The sequence below is a fragment of the Salvelinus namaycush genome, chromosome 10, assembly GCF_016432855.1.
Source record: "Salvelinus namaycush isolate Seneca chromosome 10, SaNama_1.0, whole genome shotgun sequence".
NCBI lineage: Eukaryota > Metazoa > Chordata > Actinopteri > Salmoniformes > Salmonidae > Salvelinus > Salvelinus namaycush.
Window position 1 is genome coordinate 21,946,387 of NC_052316.1, and position 23,146 is coordinate 21,969,532.

Below are 23,146 nucleotides of genomic sequence, written 5' to 3' on the forward strand. Positions count from 1 at the left end.
TAAAGAATCTCAAATATATTTTGATTCAACACTTGGTTACTACATGATTCTGAATTTGTTTCATAGTTATCAAATGTTGTCATGTGTTTAGCAGATGTTATTGCTGGTGTAGGGAAATGCTTGTTTCTAGCTCCAACAGTGCAGTAATATCTATCAATTTCACAACAATACACACAATCTGTAGTCTAATAAACTGCATGCTTTCCGGCGTGATAGTGGGAGGCCCACACAACATATCGCTTGACTCCCAAGTCTACTTTGATAGGATTCTTCTTATATCAATATTTGGGCATAAAGGTACTTTCACTGCCATTTCTCTCATAATAAATTTTACCAACACAAAGATCCCACCATTTCAAACACTGTTGGCATTTTCTCAAATTGTACTGACACTTTTTTTTAAATATATATGGTAGGACTTTAAAACTTCTTATGAGCAGCATTCGGTGAAATTGCAGAGCGCCAAATTCAAAATACAGAAATACTCATAATAATCATTCATAAAATATACAAGTGTTATACATCGGCTTAAAGATTAACTTCTTGTTAATCCAGCCGCTGTGTCAGATTTCAAAAAGGTTTTATGGCGAAAGCATACCATGCGATTATCTGAGGACAACGCCCCGCTTACAAAAGCGTACAAACATTTTCCAGCCAAGTAGAGGAGTCACAAAAGTCAGAAATAGCGATAAAATTAATCACTTACCTTTGATGATCTTCATATGGTTGCACTAACAAGACTCCCTGATACACAATAAATGTTTGTTTTGTTCGATAAAGTCTCTTTATGTCCCAAAAACTCAGTTTTGTTGGTGCGTTTTGTTCAGTAATGCACTGGCTCCAGGGCGGTCAAAACATGCAGACGAATACATCCTAATAGTACCGGTAAAGTTTGTCGAAACATGTCAAACGATGTTTATAATTAATCCTCAGGTTGTCTATTGTCTAAATAATCAATAATATTTCAACCGGACAATAGCGTTTTCAATAGAAAGGAAAAACAACGAACGGCACGCTATCGGTCACGCGCGCAAAGCAGCTTTGCATTCTTCCCCTGTCCTCTAACCAAAAGGTCTTTTTACTCGTCGTTTTTCAAAATACAAGCCTGAAAGCATGTCTAAAGACTGTTGACATCTAGTGGAAGCCATAGGAACTGCAATCTGGGCCCTAACCCATAACATAGTCAATAGGCATTCAATGGAAAACAACTCACATCAAAAAAATCCCACTTCCTGGATGGATTTTCCTCTGGTTTTTGCCTGCCATATCAGTTCTGTTATACTCATAGACATTATGTTAACAGTTTTAGAAACTTCAGAGTGTTTTCTATCCAATACTACCATGCATATGCATATCCTAGCTTCTGGGCCTGAGTAACAGGCAGTTTACTTTGGGCACGTTTGTCATCCAAACTTCAAAATACTACCCCCTACCCAAGAGAGGTTAAAAACACTGGATGGGAATGTGGTTACTGACACACCTGACTCAAATAGCCAGCTTGCTAATCAATGTCTTGATAAGTTGATTCGTTTTTAACACTGCTCCACTGTCAAAAACACAACTACACCCTACTGTTTTCAACAGATTCATCATGCCAGAGATTGCTTTGCTTATATAAAGTGTTTTGTCTCGTAGTTCTGAAGTACTGGGATTGACATTTCGCCACAGGCCACTCCAGCGTCCACTCGGAGAACCAGGAGGATGGCTGATTAAAGGGAGACTGCAACCCAGTCTGAGGTGACCAGTGACTCCCAGCACAATGTTCTCTCCGAGGCCCAGAGGTCCACCGTGAAGAGGAAGACCAGGGCGTCCAAACGTCACACTGGCTTTGCTAACCAGGTAGACTCCACCCATGAAGCTGATGTGTCTGAGTCCTGCTGTTCTGCTGTATCAGATATGGAGGTTATACCCGACAAACAGCCAGCTCGCAGGGGCCGAAGGATAGCCACAGGCGGGGCGCAGCCTGACGCAATAAAGGAAGAGGATGTGTCTGAGGTAGACTCTTGTTCCTCCTCAGTGTCTGGCTACAGAGGACCAAACATTCGCGGAGCCCCCAGGACTCTGAGGACGACCGTTCTCAAAGACTGCCAAACAGGACCATAATAATTCTTGTAGCTCAGTGGTGTCTGAGTCCAAGGTTCTTGACTTCTAGACCAGTGTGACCAGGAGCACAAGGACTACTTCAAAGTATCATACTGAGGACACTGAGCTTTCAGATCCTGAGTCTTGTCTCTGCTCAGACGTCCACGGTGCGTAGAGCTACCAGAAGCAGGACGGGTTGGTTTATTGATGCTATCCCCATGCATTTAAAGGAAACCACTGATGGCTCCAAGTCACCTCTACTTCACAAGAGAAGCAGAGGTGTGGTTAAAGCAGTTCCCTGTGACCTCCAGACTTGTGACTCAGGGCTTTGAGTCTGGGCCAAGTATGACTCCCAGGAGGTCCACTCGCAGGTGGCCTGTTCCTAAACTGACAGGCACCACTGTAATGGACTCTGAGTCTGACCAGACTGATGTGTATACCCCTCTGGGTAGCTCGGTGAGAGGCAGGGGCACCCCCTGTAGTAGTCGCACTGGATCCAACCGCAGTTCCAGGGCAGCTCCACTTACCCGGCTAACAGCCAAGGCCCTGGATATACTAGTTGAGAAATCCCTATGCCAGTCAGATAAGGTGAGTGTATCTGAGTTTGCAGATGATAGTGTGTCAGAGGACCATCAATTAGAGGATGCAATCAACGCTGATCCATACTGCTCCGTGATAGAAGTGGGTGAAGAAAATACAATCCTTGAGGATCAGGATGTAGTGATTGATGAGCCATAGCCCATCCAAGTTCCAAAATCTGCTCTGGAGCAAACTGGGAGTGTGACAGTCTCTCAGGATGCAGAGGTCACTAGTGTACAACAGGAGTCCGTAGAGACAACCGTCCGTGAAGAGCCAGAGAAGAATACCTCTGAGGCGGATGTCCCTGCTCAGCAAAAATCCTAAAAGATGAGAAAGTGATCCCAGCAGAGTCTGAAGTCAGAGTGACAGTCTGTGAGAGTGCTGATGCAGAGATGGCTGAGGCCCTCTGTGAGCCTGCAGTGGAAGCAGAAGACCAGCAGAGGGAGCTGTCCACTGAGGATGCAGCAGATGCGGACACCCCAGTGATAATAGAACAGGAGTCGATAACACCAGCTGATGCGCAAGTCTCTCTCGATCATACAGTAAAAGTAACAGCGTGTGAAAATGCAATGTCCCCTGTTATAGTGGTGTCTGAGGAAAAGGCCATAGATGTAAACCCCCACACAGGTCCTCCATCGGAGGTAGACAGCCAGGAATGTAAGGCAGTGCCTAGTGAGGACACTATGGATGTGAGCAGCACAATAGTAACTGAGAATGAAAGGGCTGATCAAGATGAAGCCCCTCACAGCACAGAGCCCATTTTGGTGACCTCTAGCCAGAACCTGAAGGTCAGTGTATCTGACGCTGACAAACTAGAGGAGCCCAGAGACACGGTCATTATACAGAAATCTGGCATGATCAGTTTACTGGAGAGCAGTGATGAAGAGGATGACAATAGCCAGCATTCTGAGGAGGAAGGGGATGGTCCTGATGGTGAAGAGGAAGCTGTCTGTATAGAGGATGAAGAGGATGCAGGCCCATCCAGACCTTAAGCTGCTACTGCTCAGTCCTTACAATCCACAATTGTAAGTATCTGTTTTTTGTTGTTGTTCATGACCATGTCATCTGTGCATTTAAAAATGGCTATAAGTTGACAGGGCTACACTGCCATTTTTATTCTGAATGGATAGCAGGATTTCGTTTTTTTTTTAAATCTCAAGCAATGGAGCTATTTACTCAAATATTGAATTGCAATGCCAAGCACGTATAAAGACTTTTCACATTCATTTTCATTAACATATCAAGAGCGAACCAGTTGGAGACTAGACAATGCTTCCTCTCCCGGGTAATTATTTGAGACAATCTGTTATAGGAAAGAGTTGTCCAGCCGCATTGACCCGGGCCTGAGAGTGAAGGAGCTTGGGGGATTATACATCAATTTTGATGGCAGCAAATCAAAGACTGTCTCTAACTCCCTGAAAAAACTAAAAGAACAGAAGAGCCAAGATGAGGTAAATAACTTTCATTGATTTTGTTTTGAAGGTGATATATGGCGTAGAATTGGTAATGAATTGTGCAGTTATGCAAGGCTGGGTAATTCAATAACGAGAGGAAGTTTTTCATGAATTTCAACCCTTTGACTGCCACGGATCTCTGCGTTTTTCAGATTTTCTGCTTCTCCTACATTGTGATTTGTTTTCTCTGTTGGCAGTTGATGAAGAAAAGTGTTATTGGCCCAGACTTGAGAAGAAAGATGCTGTGCCTCCATACAGGGAGTCCAAACAGGCTGTGAAACTGAAGCGCAAAGTGAATACAAGTCCATGTACCCTTGTTTATTAATTTAGAAAAGGAAGTAGTGTGATACAAGGAGAAGTTATATTTTTACTACATTTAGCAATTTTTGTTCACTCATTGACTGGCATGATTCCTCCTTGGCTTGCCATGCTCAGGAGAGGGAGAAGACAACTGGAGCCGGCTGGTTTGACATGCGGGCTCCTGAAATGACAAGGGCGATCTCAAAGCACTGAAAATGCTTGGAGCAATGGACCCCAAGTGGTTTTACAAGAAGAATGATAGAGATGGATTCCCCAAGTATTTCCAGGTCAGTAATCATCTAACCCTCAACTGTGCTTGATTTTCCCAGTGCTCCATATGTTGTGTTTAATGCTATGGGGGAAAAAACATTGAGCCACTATTCCTCACTACTCTTAGCTAGAATTACTGTAAGGATTTACAATGTACTTTTTATTTTGGAACTATTTGAACCTTTTTGTGCTTGAATGTCTTTGTTCCAGGTTGCTACAGTAGTAGATAGCCCTGTGGACTTCTATCATTCCCGTGTCCCGAAGAAAGACCGGAAGAGAACCATGGTGGCAGAGTTGCTTGCTGATGCAGAGTTCAGACAGTAAGTTTCATTTGACCTTTGTCATGTACAGTATTAGTTCATATCATGTCTGAAACTATGGTTTTGGCATAGTGTATGGAAATGCATAACAATTGACAATAAATATTTGATATGAACTACTTAAAGGGCTTATGGAAAGTATAAGCCCTTTAAGTAGTTCATATCAAATATTTATTGTCAATTGTTATGCATTTTCAACAGAAACAAGAAGAAATACCAACAGATCATGACAGAAAAAGCAGCCATTGGTGCTTGCAAGAAAAATAATAAGTTCAGAAAGTGAGAGTGACTGAGCAATGTTTGTATACAATGCAGTCATGGCTGTATTGAGACCATTATATGTTAATGCCTGAATGAAACCTGTTAAACACATACAGTACCATTTTTAAAGTGTCTGAGTGTCGATGCATCTGTTAAATATTTTATAAACATGAACGAACTATGTATCAACAGATTTTATGACTTTGTAATTCAACGTTTTTTTTATCTTCATCACATTTTTGGGAAACAATTAAGTACTTTACTGTGATTGTTTTATTTTGTAGTATCATTTTAATGGAAAACAAATCTCTTCATAGCAAAGAGCAATTTCTCAAGCAATAATTGTCAGACTACTCCCAGACAATCCTAAGTGGGGAGGGGGAAAATTGAAAACTAGCTGTTATTGGCAGAGGTTTGGAACAATCAACTAATTTATCTGCCTGGCAGGCCAAAACTCCATCCCACCAAAACGGGCTGAAATGTATTTTCAAACAGCACGCACCAAGTGCATTATCACAATTTCATTCCAAATATATACTCAACAAAATATAAACGCAACATGTAACAATTTCATAGATTTTTACTGATTTAAATTAATAAGATGGATTTCACATGACGGAATCCTTTAGCCACAGACACCGTAAAAACAATGGGCCTCAGGATCTCGTCACGGTATTTTTGTGCATCCAAATTGCCATCGATAAAATGCAAGTGTCATTAGCTTATGTCTGCCCATACCATAATACCACTGCCACCATGGGGCACTCCTCAGTGTTGACGTCAGCAAACCGCTCGCCAACACCATGTTGAGGCCGTACTACCAAATTCTCTAAAATGACATTGGAGACGGCTTACGGTAGAGAAATTAACATATTCTCTGGCAGCAGCTCTGGTGGACATTCCTGTAGTCAGCATGCCAATTGCACGCTCCCTCAACTTGAGACATCTGTGGCATTGTTGTGACAACTCCATTTTAGTGGCCTTTTGTTCCCAGTGTAATGATCATGCTGTTTAGTCAGCTGCTGGATGGCTTATCTTGGCAAAGGAGAAATGCTTAACATTTGAGAGAAACAAGATTTTTGTGCATATGGAACATTTCTGGGATCTTTAATTTCAGCTCATGAAACCAACACTTTACATGTTGCATTTTTGTTCAGTATATGAAACATGTTTGACTGCACTGGGCCTTTTTACATTCATGGCCATAAACAATGGAAATCAAGATTTCAAATATATTATGCATAGCCACCATTGCTATACTTGTTAGGAGTTTCCCCATTTAGCATACTTAAGTCAAGCTGAAGAGGCTTTGGACTGAAGTGCCAAGAAACACTGCTTGGGAACTATTCATACTTTCCCCTGACATATCCAATATGAATTGATATTTTAGGATGACCAGACATACTTAGTTCAAGCACTCATTTTTTAAAACTTTCCAATGATTTATTGAACAAAACCACCGTAAGCCATTGGTCTACTGTACTTTGTCTTCATCCTGATAAGCCAATTGAGTTGAATGGGCTGCATTGTGCCCAAAGGGACTGTTTTACAAAAGCTATTCTCTGCAACCCTTTCCATTATGTGTATATTTGCTGGAACATGGAACAGATTTTTTTTTTTGTCTCAGGGTACAAATCCACATAAAGAGAACAAATGAATTAACATCTGCTCAACCAGTTTCTACCCAGAGAATGAGTACACCAAATCCACCAGATAGACAGGAAAGACATTTTTTTAAAGTACAGTTATTAAATCAGTTTATAAACATTCTTAGTACAAAAATATGTACAATTGTAAATAGTGCACACATGTAACCCTATAAATGAGCTAAAATCAGTGTCACCAGGGCACATATGACAAAGCTTTGGTTATAGTATAGCACAGGGTCAGTGTTCCTTCATCTTAGCAATCAAGTACCACCACAGTCATAATTGGAACCCAGCCAGGTGTCTGAAGCAATAATAGTGTAGGTCTCAGGTGGTGCTCAAGGCCCTTCTGTACATGTTCTTGTAGATGAGTCGCAGACTGTCCTCAAACACAGCCCTGTGGGGTTTCCCTGTGTAGCAGGCAACCTGACTGCTCCAGAATGTCCCATTGTCCAGGTGGACAGATGTCTCTCCAGGAGTGTCCCTGCAGCGGGAGGACATCAGAAAAGGCCTCAGGTTAAGAACATTAATGCTACAGTACAGGTCATTAATACACATCGTTCTAATTATTGTTCGAAGATAACTAACGTACAAATAATAGTGTCATGTTTGCAAAAGCTCGCAATGATTGTGCATTAGTGAAACTTACAGGTCCGTAGGAGAAACGGGTACCAAAAAAAGCGTAGTTTAGTTACGATAACCAAGCTATCATAAGTGCTTTATATAGGTCTATTATGCATTTTGTATAAGCAAATAGAATATTCTATAATTGTGGTACAACAAATGTAAACTATTCTGCATAACAGTGGAAAGATGGTCTGTGGGAAGACTTTCTGGTTATTATGATGACGAAGATGTCAGTGATTAGGTGTTTCAAAGTATTATGACAGGCCTAGAGTGTGTACCTGTCCTGGAAAGCCTGGCTGTCACATAAAGAGTCTTCACAGGAGAGCGGAGGCCCCCGCTTAGCCGAACACCCATCCTCATCCTGAAAATATACAAATATTTTGTTTGTTACTATTATTGAGCATTACTGAAAAGATTAACTAATTATGCACTCCAAGTGTGTGACGTGACATTAGCGAATTAATTAATTGCACAAACCCCAAAAATATAGCACTGTTTACTATAATTCAAAATATCCTATTTAAAGTCAAGCTCTTTTAGTTGTTTGATTTCATTCTCTTAAGTAAATCCCCCTCAGTGTTTCCTTTTCATTATGTGTGGATTAAGCATCTCTTCCTCTTGAAGCTCTGCTTCAGTCATGTAGCTGTTGGCACCATGCTGAGGCTCCTTGGTACCTTCTCTATTTTTGTGCTGGAGAAGATGAGCCCGTAACAGAAGCTTATTGCCTGAAGATCTCCCACCCACAGAACCCCGTCTCCCTTTTATTTCATAGCCGCTTTCAGACAGCTTTAGGGTAATTAAACAGATTTCCCTTTGGTTTCGCCATCAGGATATTTCAAACAGCAAAGGGTGGGAAGTGATACGTCTTATTAACAACACCTGCCAACTCGACAGCTTTTCCCATTTGAGGTAAACCGAGCCGAACAGGTATTTCAAGGCTTTAAATTTAAATGAAAATGGGGAACAAAAATGTAGAGGTGAGAGGAAGTTCAGCTCACCAAATGAGTAAAATCAAAGTGTGCCTAGACAAAGATGTAGTACAGAACTAATGTTCCATAACATGCATATTCATCTTCATAACCAACAGAAGTGTTCCAAGCTCCATATTATAAATGCGTCTTAGGCATTGATCTGTCAATATCAGTAGGGGCCTATGCTTTGTCTATCCTAAAAGGGCATACATTACTCACAAAGTGTAGTTTCCTGTCAGTAGAATGGGTGTGGAGAATCTTCTGGACTCGACTGTGGATCTCCTTAGACGGACTGGACTCACTACTATGGAACCTAGAATAATGACATTACAGTCACATCCCCTTCACACAACAAAGTATGTAACATTATGGTAAGCAGGAATCAAAATGTATCTACAATATTGTCCCCTTAACTCAAAAAAAGAAAGTAATCTATGTATTCTGAACAGCACTCCTTTTCTCCACTAGTCTGTGCTGTATGCCAAGGAAAGTCCTGGGATAAAAATATCAGTGGATATAAAACAGGCATAAAACATGTAGACAAAAGACGCACCGCAATAAAAAGCTAAATGTACCCACTGTAGCATGTAGGTAACTACTCTATATTATTGAGGCTTTGAATGTTTCACATTTCTTTGAATTCAACTCTTCTAAAAGAGTGTGATTGGATTCTGTGTTCCGATCCTAAACAGTGGTATGTCAACAGTGAGAATACTGTCTATTAGTCTAGGGACAGACTTATTTTTTTAGTACAACATAAAAGTATTGCTGTCCGTAACTGGAAAAAGGGCCATATAAAATAAGAGGCTTACAAAAGACAAAGTAAATACTTCTAAGTCCTGTATTACTTCCAATTCACATCTGATTGGTGAGGGAGACGTGCTGTCTTGCCATTTGGTGCTGCTTTTATCTTTAATCAGCTAAATGTAGTCGCTGCTTCAGACAGATAGTCATAAAGGACAAACATCACAACATAAATAGACGGAGGGCAAAGTTGATGTAAGGATCTATCATTTGCTTTTCCATCAAAGACTTCCACAAGACGTGCTCCTTCTCCCGTTGTCGGAATCTACAAAGCCCAGCTTAATCTCCAGCACTGTGACTTCTGTCGCGTTTTCAATTGAGGGAAGCATCATTCATTTCCTACAATTTACTTTCCAGTTTAAAATTGCCTATTGATTTTAATGTTTACTTATGAACTGAAAAAAGGGAGGTGGCGTAACAAACAACCAAACATTTGTTGGTTTAGCTCGCAGCTGTTCAGATCAATGACAGGGTCTCTCAGAATTTATTAAAGTGTGCGTCAGGTCAAATGCATTCGGTCTCGCTGAAACACAATCAATACCATTTTCCCTTGTTTTCTCAGGGATCATTTTTTTCTTTTAAGTAATGAACAAACATGACAAGACATCAGATCCTGTCATTTGAGAGAGGGGGATATTCATCTTGGCTGTCGAGTGTTATCAAAATAAAGATTACAAGTACAAAGTCTGTTGTATCTGGCCAGGTTCTCATGAGGTCCAAATTGTCAATAGCATATAATTGGAAATATGGGAGAGGTAGTTTCTCCCGCAATCCTTCCAACATCTTTTGAGCAAACACCAATAGCTTAGCTCCGAGCATGACAAAGTCTAGTCAAATTCTACCAAAAACGCATTTTCTTCCCCTTTTTACTCATCTGGGAGAAAAACCATAGAGATTTCAAGCTAAAGAAGATACCCAATGACACACAGCTTCAGATCTTGTCATTGGTGATCTGCACAAACTACTCGGGGGACGGAAGAGACAAAACACCAAGTCATTAGCAGGGACTTTAATTATGCTCCTTATTATCTAACTTTATCTCAGGAGGACGGTTGCGTGGGAAACTAAAACAGCAAAAACCCCACAGGAGGCCAGGACAGAAAAATACGTGTTGAACTGTGTTCCCGTAGCGGGTGTGTTGTTACCGCTCTCTGAGGGAGGAGCGGCTGAGCAGGGGACTCAGGCCACACACTGGGGTAGAGGACTGGGCAGCCAGGGCTGACCGGGCCATCCTGACTGTGGTTCTGGAACAGTCCTGTCTGGAAGACTTCCCTGGTGATTTCTGAGTCTTCAGACAGCCATTGCCTACCTGGAGAAAGACAAGAAGACCTATGATCAGCACTGTTGAACACACTGCATTATCTCTCCTAAAAAGCCCAGTGCAGTCAAAAACGTGATTTTTCTGTGTTTTATATACATTTCCACACTACGAGGTTGGAATAATACTGTGAAATTGCAAAAATTATGATAATACCCCTTTTGTGTACGAGCTGTTTGAAAAGATTTCCTGAAATTTCAGCCTGTTTAGGTCAGCCTGTTGACATCACCAGGCGGTAAATTAGTTAATAGACCAAGAAGCGCGTTCCAAACCTCCCTGCCAATAACAGCTAGTTTTTCCCTCCCCACTCAGACCACTCCCAGAAAAGTCCTTGCAAAATTCTTATTTGAGAAATTGCTCTTTGCTAAGAAGCTATTTTTGTTTCTTTTTGACCATTTTAATTTAAAAACAATCCCAGTAAGTTACTTAATTGTTACCCAGAAATGATTTGATATTGAGATAAAAACAGCTGCATTGGACCTTTAATAACATGGAGACATGCAGTATTTGAAATACTATTTATTTCCATTCCTTTCAAGCACAAAATAATTAATGTAATGTTTATTATTCACGTAATATTGTCTTTCATGTGTTATATATATATTCAATATATTGACTTACTTTAACAGGCTTTGGTCTATAGCTGCCAAGGAGAGAGACATCTAAGGAGAAAATAAGAACAACAGTACTGTACCATACAGCGCAAAAGTTGTAATCTATAAATTAGTCAGGTATATCAAAAAATCCAATGTATTTACATCCACCAACACAGATACTGCTACACATAATTACTCACCTCCTAAGGGGTCTAGAGCAAAGCTGGTGGACCTGCTGTGGGGAAGGCTTACTTTAGAGGAGAGATGAGATGAAGGAGTCTCAATCATGGAGACACTCCGAGTACTGGTGACCTGTAGCATATAAAAGACAAAACAATCAGCTAAAGTCAGTCATTATTAGAGTAATAATAGAGGTGGTAAACAAGCAGCATGTAATGACACGCAGGGAGCTCATTTCTCCTGCTATATTTAGCTTTCATTCCAGAGTTAATCACTCTATATAAAGACTATAAAAAGGTTAAACCAAAGAGAGAAATGGTTTAGGCTGACCGACACCACTAACTTAACCTCTTTTCAGGTGCTGATGTGTCAACTGAACCCCACACTCTTCAATTAAACATGAATATCATCACACGCACTGAAGAAATTAGCTATTTCCTTCCACATACAGTACGTGCGCAGTGCAGGCTTTAAACACACATTGATAATGCATTCAGTGCGGGGCTCAGCTACTTCAATAGGTAACTATTTGTTAATCAAGGTCTGACTCTTAATTACCTAGGTTAATTGTAGCCCCGGGATTTCCTCTGTAAAACACTCCCTTTTTAAAGGCTGCATTGCTGGAAAATGCCACACTGATATCACAGCTAAATCCCAATCTTAACTTTAATGACATGACAGCTTTGATATTTACACCTCAGGACTGGATGTTATTTAAATTAACAATCAAACAGAAACAGGAGCCAGTGAAAGGCCTTCCAGTTGTTCTCAAGCCATGCCCAGGGGCTTGGACACTATTGGCTTTGATCATAGCAATAACCTCCCTATGAAAAGATATCCATATCCTTCAAACCTGGTACATTTACAATGTTTGCAGCAAATAAGGGCAAACTATTTATACTTAGAGATCTTTAAAGAAAGAGTGTGAAATAAGTGCTGATGGAATAGCCTAACTGAGAAGTAAGATAATAGGACATTGAAAACTGGGCTATATATCTACACACATAGACAAACACAGTCAGAGAGCAAAAGAGGTAAACACCAACCACAAAGGGGATCTGGGCCTCTGTTTCCTTCTTGAACTTGTAGGGCCCAAGTTGGAGGTAGCTGAGTCTCTGCCTGGCCTCCTCAGACAGTTGGCACATCCTGCGGTGGGTGTAGGGAGAGAGAGCACGGGCTTGGGAGGCCACAGTGGGCTGCTCATAACCACTGGATGGACCAATAAGACTCAGATCCTTCCCTTTCAGCGTCTGTCTAGGGCTCCCGACAGCCCCTCTTACTGGTCTACGCCTTGCTGGGGACTGTTTGTCTGGGGATGGTCTACAACACGGCTGCAAAGGGAGAGGCAACAGGTTGGAGTCCACAAGAATCATGTGACCACAACGGCAACTAGGCTGTATACTGCAATTGTACAAATAAGCTACTTCTTGATATTTCAAATATTGTGGTTGATTTGTTTGTTTGTTGATAAAACATACAGTTCATTCAGAAAGTTCAGACCCCTTCACTTTTTCCACTTTGTTGCGTTACAGCCTTATTCTAAAATGTATTAAAATTCACTTTTTTACCCTCATCAATCTACACACAACACCCCATAATTACAAAGCAAAAACAGGTTTGTAGACATTTTTGTTAATGTATTACAAATTTTAAAAAACAGATACCTTATTTACATAAGTATTCCGATCCTTTGCTATGAGACTCGAAATTGAGCTCAGGTGCTTCCTGTTTCCATTGATCATCATTGAGATGTTTCTACAAACTTGATTGGAGTCCACCTGTGGTAAATTCAATTGATTGGACATGATTTGGAAAGGCACACACCTGTCTATAAGGTCCCACAGTCGACAGTGCATGTCAGAGCATAAACCAAGCCATGAGTTCGAAGGAATTGTCCATAGAGCTCCGAGACACCGATCTAGGGAAGGATATCAAAACATTTCTGCAGCATTGAAGGTTCCCAAGAACGCAGTGGCCTCCATCATTCTTAAATAGAAGAAGTACGGAACCATCAACACTATTCCTAGAGCTGAGCAATTGGGGGAGAAGGGCCTTGGTCAGGGAGGTGACCAAGAACCCAATGGTCACTCTTGACAGAGATCCAGAGTTCTTCTGTGGAGATGGGAGAACCTTCCAGAAGGACAAACATCTCTGCAGTACTCCACCATTCAGGCCATTATTGTAGAGTGGCCAGACAGAAGCTGCTCCTCAGTAAAAGGCACGACAGCCCGCTTGGATTTTGCCTAAAGGCACCTAAAAGACTCTCAGACCATGAGAAACAAGATTCTCTGGTCTGATGAAACCAAGATTGAACTCTGAATACCAAGCGTCACATCTGGAGGAAACCAGGCACCACTCATCACCTGGCCAATACCATACCTACGGTGAAGCATGGTGGTGGCAGCATCATGCTGTGGGGATGTTATTCAGCAGCAGGGACTGGAAGACTAGTCAGGATGGAGGGAAAGCTGAAGCGAACAAAGTACAGAGAGATCCTTGATGAAAAGCACTCTGGAGCAGGTTAGGACCTCAGACTGGGGTGAAGGTTCACCTTCCAACAGGACAAAGACCCTAAGCACAGAGCAAAGACAATGTCGGAGTGGCTTCGGGACAAGTCTCTGAATGTACTTGAGTGGTCCAGCCAGAGCCCGGACTTGAACCCAATCTAACATATTTTGAGAGACCTGAAAATAGCTGTACAGCGACGCTTCCCATCCAACCTGAGAGCTTGAGAGGATCCGCAGAAAAGAATGGGAGAAACTCTCCAAATACAGGTGTGCCAAGCTTGTAGCGTCATACCCAAGAAGACTCGAGGCTGTAATCCCTGCCAAAGGTGCTTCAACTAAGTACTGAGTAAAGGGTCTGAATACTTATGTAAATATCTTCAGAAAATACCTCTTATCTGTTGTGACTGAATTGAGGGGTCCTTTCAGTTCAGTAGCCTAACTTTTATGCATGTAACTGCATATGACTGTCAGTTAAACCTCTTTTTAGGGGACCTGCGTGGTACCAACCGACATTTTTAGCTTCTAAATCGATCAATGGATACTGTTGATCGAAATGGCTTACCGCCTGGCCCTGGGTCCCACGGAATGGCCCTGGGTCCCACGAAATCTGAAACCACTTCAAGCTGGGATTTTCCTACCATTTCATTGGTTCTTCCGACTGTACATCAACTCCTGTACATCACAGCCACGGACAAAGCATATGCCTGCAATCTTTACATCACAGCACAACAGGAGAAAGTGGCCAGCAGCATACCACCCTACATACCACTGCTGGTTTGCCTCGGAAGCTAGGGTAGTGATTGGGGACATTGCCCTGTGTAGGATGCAGTCTTTTGGCTGGGACGTTAAACAGGTGTCCTGACTCTCTGTGGTCACTAAAGATGCCATGGCACTTTTTGCAAGAGTAGGGGTGTTAACCCCGGTGTCCTGGCTAAATTCCCAATCTGGCCCTCATACCATCATGGCCACCTAATCATCCCCAGCTTCCAATTGGCTCAATCATCCCCCCTCCTCTCCCTTGTAACTATTCCCCAGGTCGTTGCTGTAAATGAGAATGTGTTCTTAGTCAACTTACCTGGTAAAATAAAGGGTTAATAATAACAATAGTGGTTTCATCACAGTAGCACATTCAGAGATCTAATTATAGCCATTAATCAAAAATAATTCAGATTTTAAACAAAAAACACTTTCCGTTTGTCATAGATTAATGAGACGAAAGGCGAGTTCCTAACGGGTTCAGGAAGCCAAGCAAGAGCTCTGTGAGACGTTCACAGCGAAGGGGGCAGATGTTTTGATCAAGAGAGACCTTTTGAAAATATGCCCATTTTCTCTAACACTTAACATAAATGTATTTTACAGTTATAAGGTGAAATCTTAGTCATTTTATCACTTGATTATGCTATATGTAGAAAGCTTGTCATTTCAAGCCTTTTACAGTTTTGTTGAATAGGAAATACATAAAAGATTTCATATCTGTACTGCGTACTTGAGCCAGTGTCCTCAAAAGTGACTACACCACCAATTTATAACTTATTTTTGACCAGAAAGGTGAGATTTTAACCTTTGAGTATCCTAGTTATTGTTTATGGCCCTCTAATGATAAATAAGTACTTTTGGGGATTACGTAGATTACATTTAGTTACATTTAACTGGTTAACAACTGCGCACAGTGTGGGAGACAGCTGCTCAGGCCAACGAGAGGTAGGCCTATCCCTGTTCTAATAGGCTATTTGTACATCTGCACAACACCTTCAGCATTCAGATGCTTGTAAAATGTCTTTCGCAATGTCAAATCATAGGCTTTAGTAGTTGAGTGACCTCCAATGTAATTTGCTGGGTCAATGTTAACAAATGCCCTGTAGAAAATTGGATTTTAGCCTACTGGAGTGGACACAACTACCATCCAGCGGCTGATTGAAAACCCCAATCATTCAGATTTTATACCATAAATAAATAGTTTTGATCATTTTGCTTTAAAACAGTCAGTGTATATTTGGTCCTTTTTACATGAACAGGGTAATTTCATAAAGGAAAGCAATCATTTTTGTGAGCTGCGCATGGTCACATTCATTATCAGAGTGGGAGAAGCTCTCCTTAAAGTTCAAAACCATTCACTTTTGAGACGGGGTAAAAAAAAAAAAGCTTCATTATATTGAATGCCATGCTACTTTCTAAAGATAATTATTGACACAGTATTAGCTCAAAACAATTTTTATCTGCAAAACTGACAAGTTAATCAGTAGGTGATGGTGATTTCAGATAAAGTGCGGGGACAAAAAGCATAAATTACTATATTAGAAAAATGTATTCCCTCCAATAAAACTATGCAACGTAAATAACACCTCTTTGCTTGGATATCACCTTGGTTGCAAAATGTCTTCAATGATTCTAATGGTTGCTAACAACATAATTCTGAGAAGCAATATCTTAGCTCCTGTGGGCAATGCCCAGATAAATACGTAATTTTTTATGTTATTTGATGGCCAGCTTCAGACTAATAATAGCATTACTTGGTTGTATAATAAATATAATTTAAATGCTAATTGGGACATCCTGGCATATTAACACATTTTTAGGAAATGTAATAAATAAATCCTGATTGAGATTGCCATTTGGAGTGGACCGATAATGAAATGAAACTAAGTCGTTTTTTCCCAATTATTTTCTCTCTTTTTTGGTTAAACACAAAAGGCCCATTTTCCACCATGAGTTGTGCTTGTCTGATATGATTAGTGGGCCTGGTGGTATTGGTAAATGGGTGATAAAGCAGGGTGTCCTTGAAACAACAAAGCCTGAGCCACAAGTAGCTTATAAAACAAGAAACGAGACCCATTCAAACGGATGCAAATCATGTCGAGAAAACCCACTTAAAAAGAATGCCATGTCAAGTCCACACCATGAGACTTCACAAAGAGTGACATGCACACAAACACGGACAAAAAAAGTGTGACAACAGTGGAAATAGACAAGACAGCTGTCTGAGAGACTAGATACAAGAGACAGAGGGAGAAGAGAATTACTAAATTCTCCATTACAGGGCAGGACATTTTAAAGGGTTCCTATTGTAAAAGTGGAAAAGAGGAGCCTTAGTGCATTGCTCAACCTGCCAGGGTAATGAGAATCCTGAGTATCCATTAGCATCATATGAAGAAAGGCTAAAGGCAGCATCAATGATGCTTCTCCCTATCACTTTACTCTGATTCACATCTCCTTGGGGGTCACGACAGAATACCTACACCCATCCAAATCCAGCCATTTTGTCAATAATGCCCATTAAAATAAATGGCTCTGGTAACAGCACCTGGAGAACGGTCCTACATTTCACAACACTGACTTGATAGATAATACTCAAAGGCCTGAGGTTTGTAATTTGTTATTGGAACAATAACAAAATCTTTTTTTTGGTCTGACTGCAGGGCCTTTTAAGTTCAGGGAAAATGGATGACTACCTTGCTCTCGCTCTCCTGCAGTCTGTCTGCCAAATACCCCTTTAAAGTATAGCCATCAGAGCGGATTACACTAGCAAAATTGATAGCACCCGTTATGAAACACAAATCCTGAAAGGAGCTGCAAATCTTCAGTTTGAAAAGTAAATGGAAATATTATGCAACTGAGCACAACTTGCCCTTTAAATCCAAAGGACACAGTGAGGAGAAGCCAGGTGAGAACAACGGATATGAACACTGATTGACTGGCTGTTCCTCTAAACAAAGCACATAAAGACACCAGAAACCAGGCCTGGATATCAATTCCACTGATCTGCTTCTCTATAATTAACTTCACAAGGAGAGGATACCTTTAAATGTGCTGCTAAACTACCGGGATGTCAGTAGCCACGGCAACAAAATAGGTATATGGTGGAAAGTGACTAGAATGATAGAAAAAGCCATTCTGTAGAAGTCCAGAAATAATTAGTCAATGTCAAACTAGGGTGATTATTGAGCTCTTATATGTGCCACGATCAACCTCTGCCTTTAGCTGTTAAAGGTACCAATGTTGATATAGTAGCACTATACAGTATTAGCCTGTTTTTGTATTTTTTAACTACATGTTTTATCAAGGACATACAAATCTGAATGATAACATGTAAAGCAATTTACATATCATTTAACTGTCTACAAGACAAGAGTCTTGACGAGTGTAAGGATAATTGATACATGTTTATACATGTTCAGCTCACAAAATGTGGAGCCTACCGTACAATACAATATAGGCTGTAAACCTAAACTGACTACACAAAATATGTTAGGTAGTACTCCCACCGTTAAATAAGCCTATAGTGAATCAATTCTTGTGTACTTTTGAATCAATTCAAAAGTACACAAGAGCAAAGATAATGGGAAATATGCTATAAGACATGCTTTAAAACCAAATAACCATTTAGATCACTGTCTTGTCTGGAAATGAGAAACCCTCATCTCCTTCTTCTTAACTATGGCTGTCTGGGTATCATTCAAATCTCTCAGCTGAACACAATTCATTATGAACACGGAAACACTGGGTGTGATGAGGGCAGTAAGGAGAGGACACACACTTACAGGGGAGGCAGGCTGAGGCTGGCTATCTTTCCCATCACATTCCTCAATGACAGACATGGTTGCAAACTCCACTTTAGGAGAGATTCCCTGAGGGGACAGTAGAAAACAAAAGTCTTTAACAAGGAGCTGGAAACCCAACCAGAGAGTGAATTCAGATAACACATCACTTGCAAGATCAATTTGCAAACACAAAATCTACAATCATTGCATTCTCAAGAAAACAAAATGAAAGGAAATTGGCTTTGGAGATGTTTAACATATGACAAAGCATGTGGAGGAGGTGGTACACCCACAGGGAAACAGATAGATCTCCTCATCAACATCTCTCTCTCGGGACCACCGGCTCTAGGTGTCAGCTTGGGGCCTGGATAGAGGAATTCTCTGGTGTTCTCTTCAATAGTGGCCAAAATATCCCCCTCTAAAACCACAGAGCAATATATAGCTTAAAGTAATACTCCACACAAAAACTATTAGTCCATTGTTGATATAGTCCCAAAATGTTTTGCATGTCAGCAAGCAAGTTTTAAAGATATAACTTTCAAAATACAGAAGGTATGATGCATTTTGCATCATATGATGCATCATACCGGCTGTATTGCGAAAGTTATACATCTTCAAAATGTGATTGCTGACATGCAAAACATTTTGGGACTATATCAACAATGGACTAATGAAAGAAATACAAAAATATATGCTGAACAAAAATGTAAAGGCAACATGCAACCATTTCAAAGATTTTGCTGATTTACTTTTCATATAAGGAAATCAGTCAATTGAAATTAATTCATTAGGCCCTAATCTATGTATTTCACATGACTGGGCTGGGGCGCAACCATGGGTGGGCATAGACCCACCCACTGGGGAAACAGGGCCAGCCAATCAGAATGAGCACCCCGCCCCAACACCTCAGACAATCCCGCAGGTGAACAAGACAGATGTGGAGGTCCTGGGCTGGTGTGGTTACACGTGGTCTGCATCTGTGTAATGATCATGCTGTTTAATCAGTTTCTTGATATGCCACACCTGTCAGGTGGATGGATTATCTTGACAAAGGATAAAATGCTCACTAACAAAGATGTAAACTAATTTCTGCACAGAATTTGAGAGAAATAAGATTTGTATGCATATGGAACATTTCTGGGATCTTTTATTTCAGCTCATGAAACATGGGACCAGCACTTTACAAGTTGCGTTTATATTTTTGTTTAGTGTAGTTTTTGGTATTTGTTTCATTAGTCCATTGTTCTATGTACTGTATAGCCATGCTAATTTACAACAGGAAATATACACTGAGTATACCAAACATTAGGAACACCTTTCTAACATTGAGTTGCCTCAATTCGTCGGGGCATGAACTCTACAAGGTGCCGAAAGCGTTCCGCAGGTGGTCTTAATGTATTGTTTACTCAGTGTAGGTAGTGTGAAAAAAATAAGTCAAGAGATGATTTGTAAACAGGTTACATTTAGAAATTATGAAATGCATGTCCCTATCATGCTTAAAAACCATGAACTGTTAAGACATTGCATTTTTTTCTTCTGGAAAGTCATACCTGGAGGCACAAGCTGAATCAGTTCAAAGGATGTTGTGTCAGCTATGGGAAGATAACAGAGACATAAGATATTTTATGTTATAAAATTCTATCACAAAAAGGCTCAAAATGAGAAATGACTACCTTCAAGGAGGTCCACAATGTGACCTGGGTCAGCAGCTCCTGTGAACGTCTTCAGATGGAGATAAAGAACATATGAAAGCAAGTTTGAGGGTGACAACATGATTGTTTTGTGTTGCTGTAAGCAATGTTGTGGGTCGGGGTATAGTATGCGTTTCTATCCTTCTTACCTTCACAAATACCATGTTCTCATGGAATAGAAGAGGGAAGGCAGGCGGCAGACAGAGAGTCTTCTTGAACTGTCCCATGACGCAGACACTCAGGTATATGTCTTCCTGATTGGGTAACACAACCCCTGGACAAGTAATCTGTAATCAAACAAATAAATTGTAGATGGCTACTGGGCTAGATAGCAATTGCTTACTTTGTGCAACAAGTTGCTACTGTAGCTCGTAGTTATTATTAGCTAACGTTAAAAGACAAATCCAACAATGGGCTGGCAAGCCTAACGTTATTGATCTAGCTATTTTGCTTGGGAGTTCACTTTTGTGCACAGTGGGAGCAGTTGGCTCCAGTAGTTTTAAGCATTTGTGTGTGTATATTGATGGTTGAAAAATGGATGGCATGCTAACGTTTGTTAGCGAAGATTATTGAGTGAGTGGTTTTGGGTTAGCTAGCTAACGTTAGCTTAGCTAGCTCATTTGCGAATATATTATTAGCATTATGGATCAAGTAAAAACTTAGTGAGAGAAAATAACATATCAGGTTGTACTTACAGCTTGGATTTGAATTTGCACGGTGCATTTCAGAGCTTTCTGAGACATTTTAGAGGAGGAGAGCTTCTTCTTTTGAGGTGTCAACCCACCCATTTTCAAACTTCGTTGTCATAGCTGCCAAACTCTAACAGGGAGCGGAGAGATTCTTCTTCTTCTTCTTTGGGATTTAAAGGCGGTTAGCATACAATATGTTGCATTACTGCCACCAACGGGAGTATAATATACATCCATTATACTTTCTGATACAAAATGGGAAAAGCAAAAACTAAAATGAACAGTACCAGTCAAAACTTTGGACACACCTACTCATTCAAGGGTTTTTCTTTATTTTTACTATTTTCTACACTGTAGAATAATAGTGAAGACATCACAACTAGGAAATAACACATATGGAATCATGTAGTAACCAAAAAAGTGTGACACCAATGTGTCAGAGGAAACACCAGACACCTGGCAACCATGTCAGCGTGCACTGCACCCAGCCCACCACATGAATCTCTAGTGTGGGATGGGACAAGGCAATCCCTGCCAGGCCAAACCCTCAGGACGCTGGGCCAATTTTGCACTCAGGAGGCAAATATATTCTATATGTGAGATTCTTCAAAGTAACCACCCTTTGCGTTTACAGCTTTGCATACTCTTGGCATTCTCTCAACCAGCTTCACCTGAAATGCTTTTCCAACTGTCTCCTGAGTGGCGCAGCGGTTTAAGTCAGTGCGTGAGGTGTCACTACAGTCCCCGGTTCAAAACCAGGCTATATCACATCTGGATGTGATTGGGAGTACCAAACGGCGGTGCACAATTGGCCCAGCGTTGTCTGGATTTGGCTGGGGTAGGCTGTCATTGTAAATAAGAATTTGTTCTTAACTGACTTGCCTAACTAAATATTGTAAAAAGAAAAAAGTCTTGAAGGAGTTCCCACATATGCTGCTTTTCCTTCACTCTGCGATCCAACTCACCCCAAACCATCTCAATTGGGTTGAGGAGGCCAGGTCATCTGATGCAGCACTCCATCACTCTCCTTCTTTGTCAAATAGCCCTTACACTGCCTGGAGGTGTGTTGGGTCATTGTCCTGTTGAAAAACAAATGATAGTCCCACTAAGCGCAAACCAGATAGGATGGTGTGTCGGTGAAGAATGCTGTGGTAGCCATGCTGGTTAAGTGTGCCTTGAATTATAAATAACACACACAGACAGTGTCACCAGCAAAGCACCCCCACATCTCCTCCACTCCTCCTCCATTCTTCACGAGAACCATACATGCAGAGATCATCTGTTCTCCTACTCTGCGTCTCACAAAGACAGGGTGGTTGGAACCAAAAATCTCAAATTTGGACTCATCAGACCAAAGGACAGATTTCCACCGGTCTAATTCCCATTGCTCGTGTTTCTTGGCCCAAGCAAGTCTCTTATTTTTATTGGTGTTTCTTTGCAGCAATTCGACCATGAAGGCTTAATTCACGCAGTCTCCTCTGAACAGTTGATGTTGAGATGTGTCTGTTACTTGAACTCTGTGAAGCATTTATTTGGGCTGCAATTTCTGAGGCTGGTAACTCTAATGACCTTATTCTGTGCAGCAGAGGTAACTCTGGGTCTTCCTTTCCTGTGGCGGTCCTAATGAGAGCCAGTTTCATCATAGCGTTTGCGACTACATTTGAAGAAACAAAGTTCTTGAAATGTCCCCGATTGACTGACCTACATGTCATAAAGTAATGATGGACTGTCATTTTTCTTTGCTTATTTGAACTGTTCTTGCCATAATAGGGACATGGTCTATTGCCAAATAGGGCTATCTTCTGTATACCAACCCTACCTTGTCACAACACAACTGATTGGCTCAAACGCATTAAGAAGGAAAGAAATTCCACAAATGAACTTTTAACAAGGCACACCTGTTAGTTGAAATGCATTTCAGGTGACTACCTCATGAAGCTGGTTGAGAGAATGCCAAGAGTGTGTAAAGCTGTCATCAAGGCAAAAGGTGTCTACTTTGAAGAATCTCAAATATAATATATATTTTGATTTGTTTAACACTTTTGTGGTTACTACATGATTCCATATGTGTTATTTCATAGTTTTGATGTCTTCACTATTATTCTACAACGTAGAAAATAATAAAACATAAAGAAAAACTCTGGAATGAGTAGGTGTGTCCAAACTTTTGACTGGTACTGTATATACAAAAAAACACCCTTCCAACTAACCCTACACTCATTAAAAACACACTACCGCATTCCACTACCTTGACCCTATCTGTTCCTGCACCATGCAAATGGCCTTGGTGAAAGGGACACCACCATTCAACAC

At 40.9% G+C, this 23,146-nt stretch overlaps 1 protein-coding gene and 1 pseudogene across 1 annotated transcript; one reads left to right on the forward strand and one right to left on the reverse strand.

Moving 5' to 3' along the window:
• Positions 1–3,854: 3,854 nt before the first annotated feature.
• Positions 3,855–5,288, forward strand: LOC120054252 (annotated as a pseudogene).
• A 1,718-nt stretch (positions 5,289–7,006) lies between these two features.
• Positions 7,007–20,970, reverse strand: spata6 (spermatogenesis associated 6). The gene is made up of 13 exons (XM_039002524.1): positions 20,840–20,970; positions 20,294–20,431; positions 20,127–20,175; positions 20,004–20,045; positions 18,747–18,871; positions 18,454–18,540; positions 12,455–12,739; positions 11,429–11,540; positions 11,254–11,294; positions 10,460–10,623; positions 8,730–8,823; positions 7,818–7,900; positions 7,007–7,396 (listed from the first exon to the last, which is right to left on the reverse strand). Exons 1-13 carry the CDS (start codon positions 20,930–20,932, stop codon positions 7,240–7,242), a joined length of 1,470 nt encoding a protein of 489 aa, XP_038858452.1. The 5' UTR covers positions 20,933–20,970; the 3' UTR covers positions 7,007–7,239.
• Between the last annotated feature and the right edge of the window lie 2,176 nt (positions 20,971–23,146).

Coding starts and splice junctions, on each gene's coding strand:
- spata6 (XM_039002524.1), bottom strand. CDS start 20,932: ATGGGTGGGTTGACACCTCAAAAGAAGAAGCTCTCCTCCTCTAAAATG. Junction 18,541..18,746: donor GGAGATCTATCTGTTTCCCT/GTGGGTGTACCA, acceptor CTGTCCCCTCAG/GGAATCTCTCCTAAAGTGGA. Junction 8,824..10,459: donor CGCTCCTCCCTCAGAGAGCG/GTAACAACACAC, acceptor TCATTATTCTAG/GTTCCATAGTAGTGAGTCCA.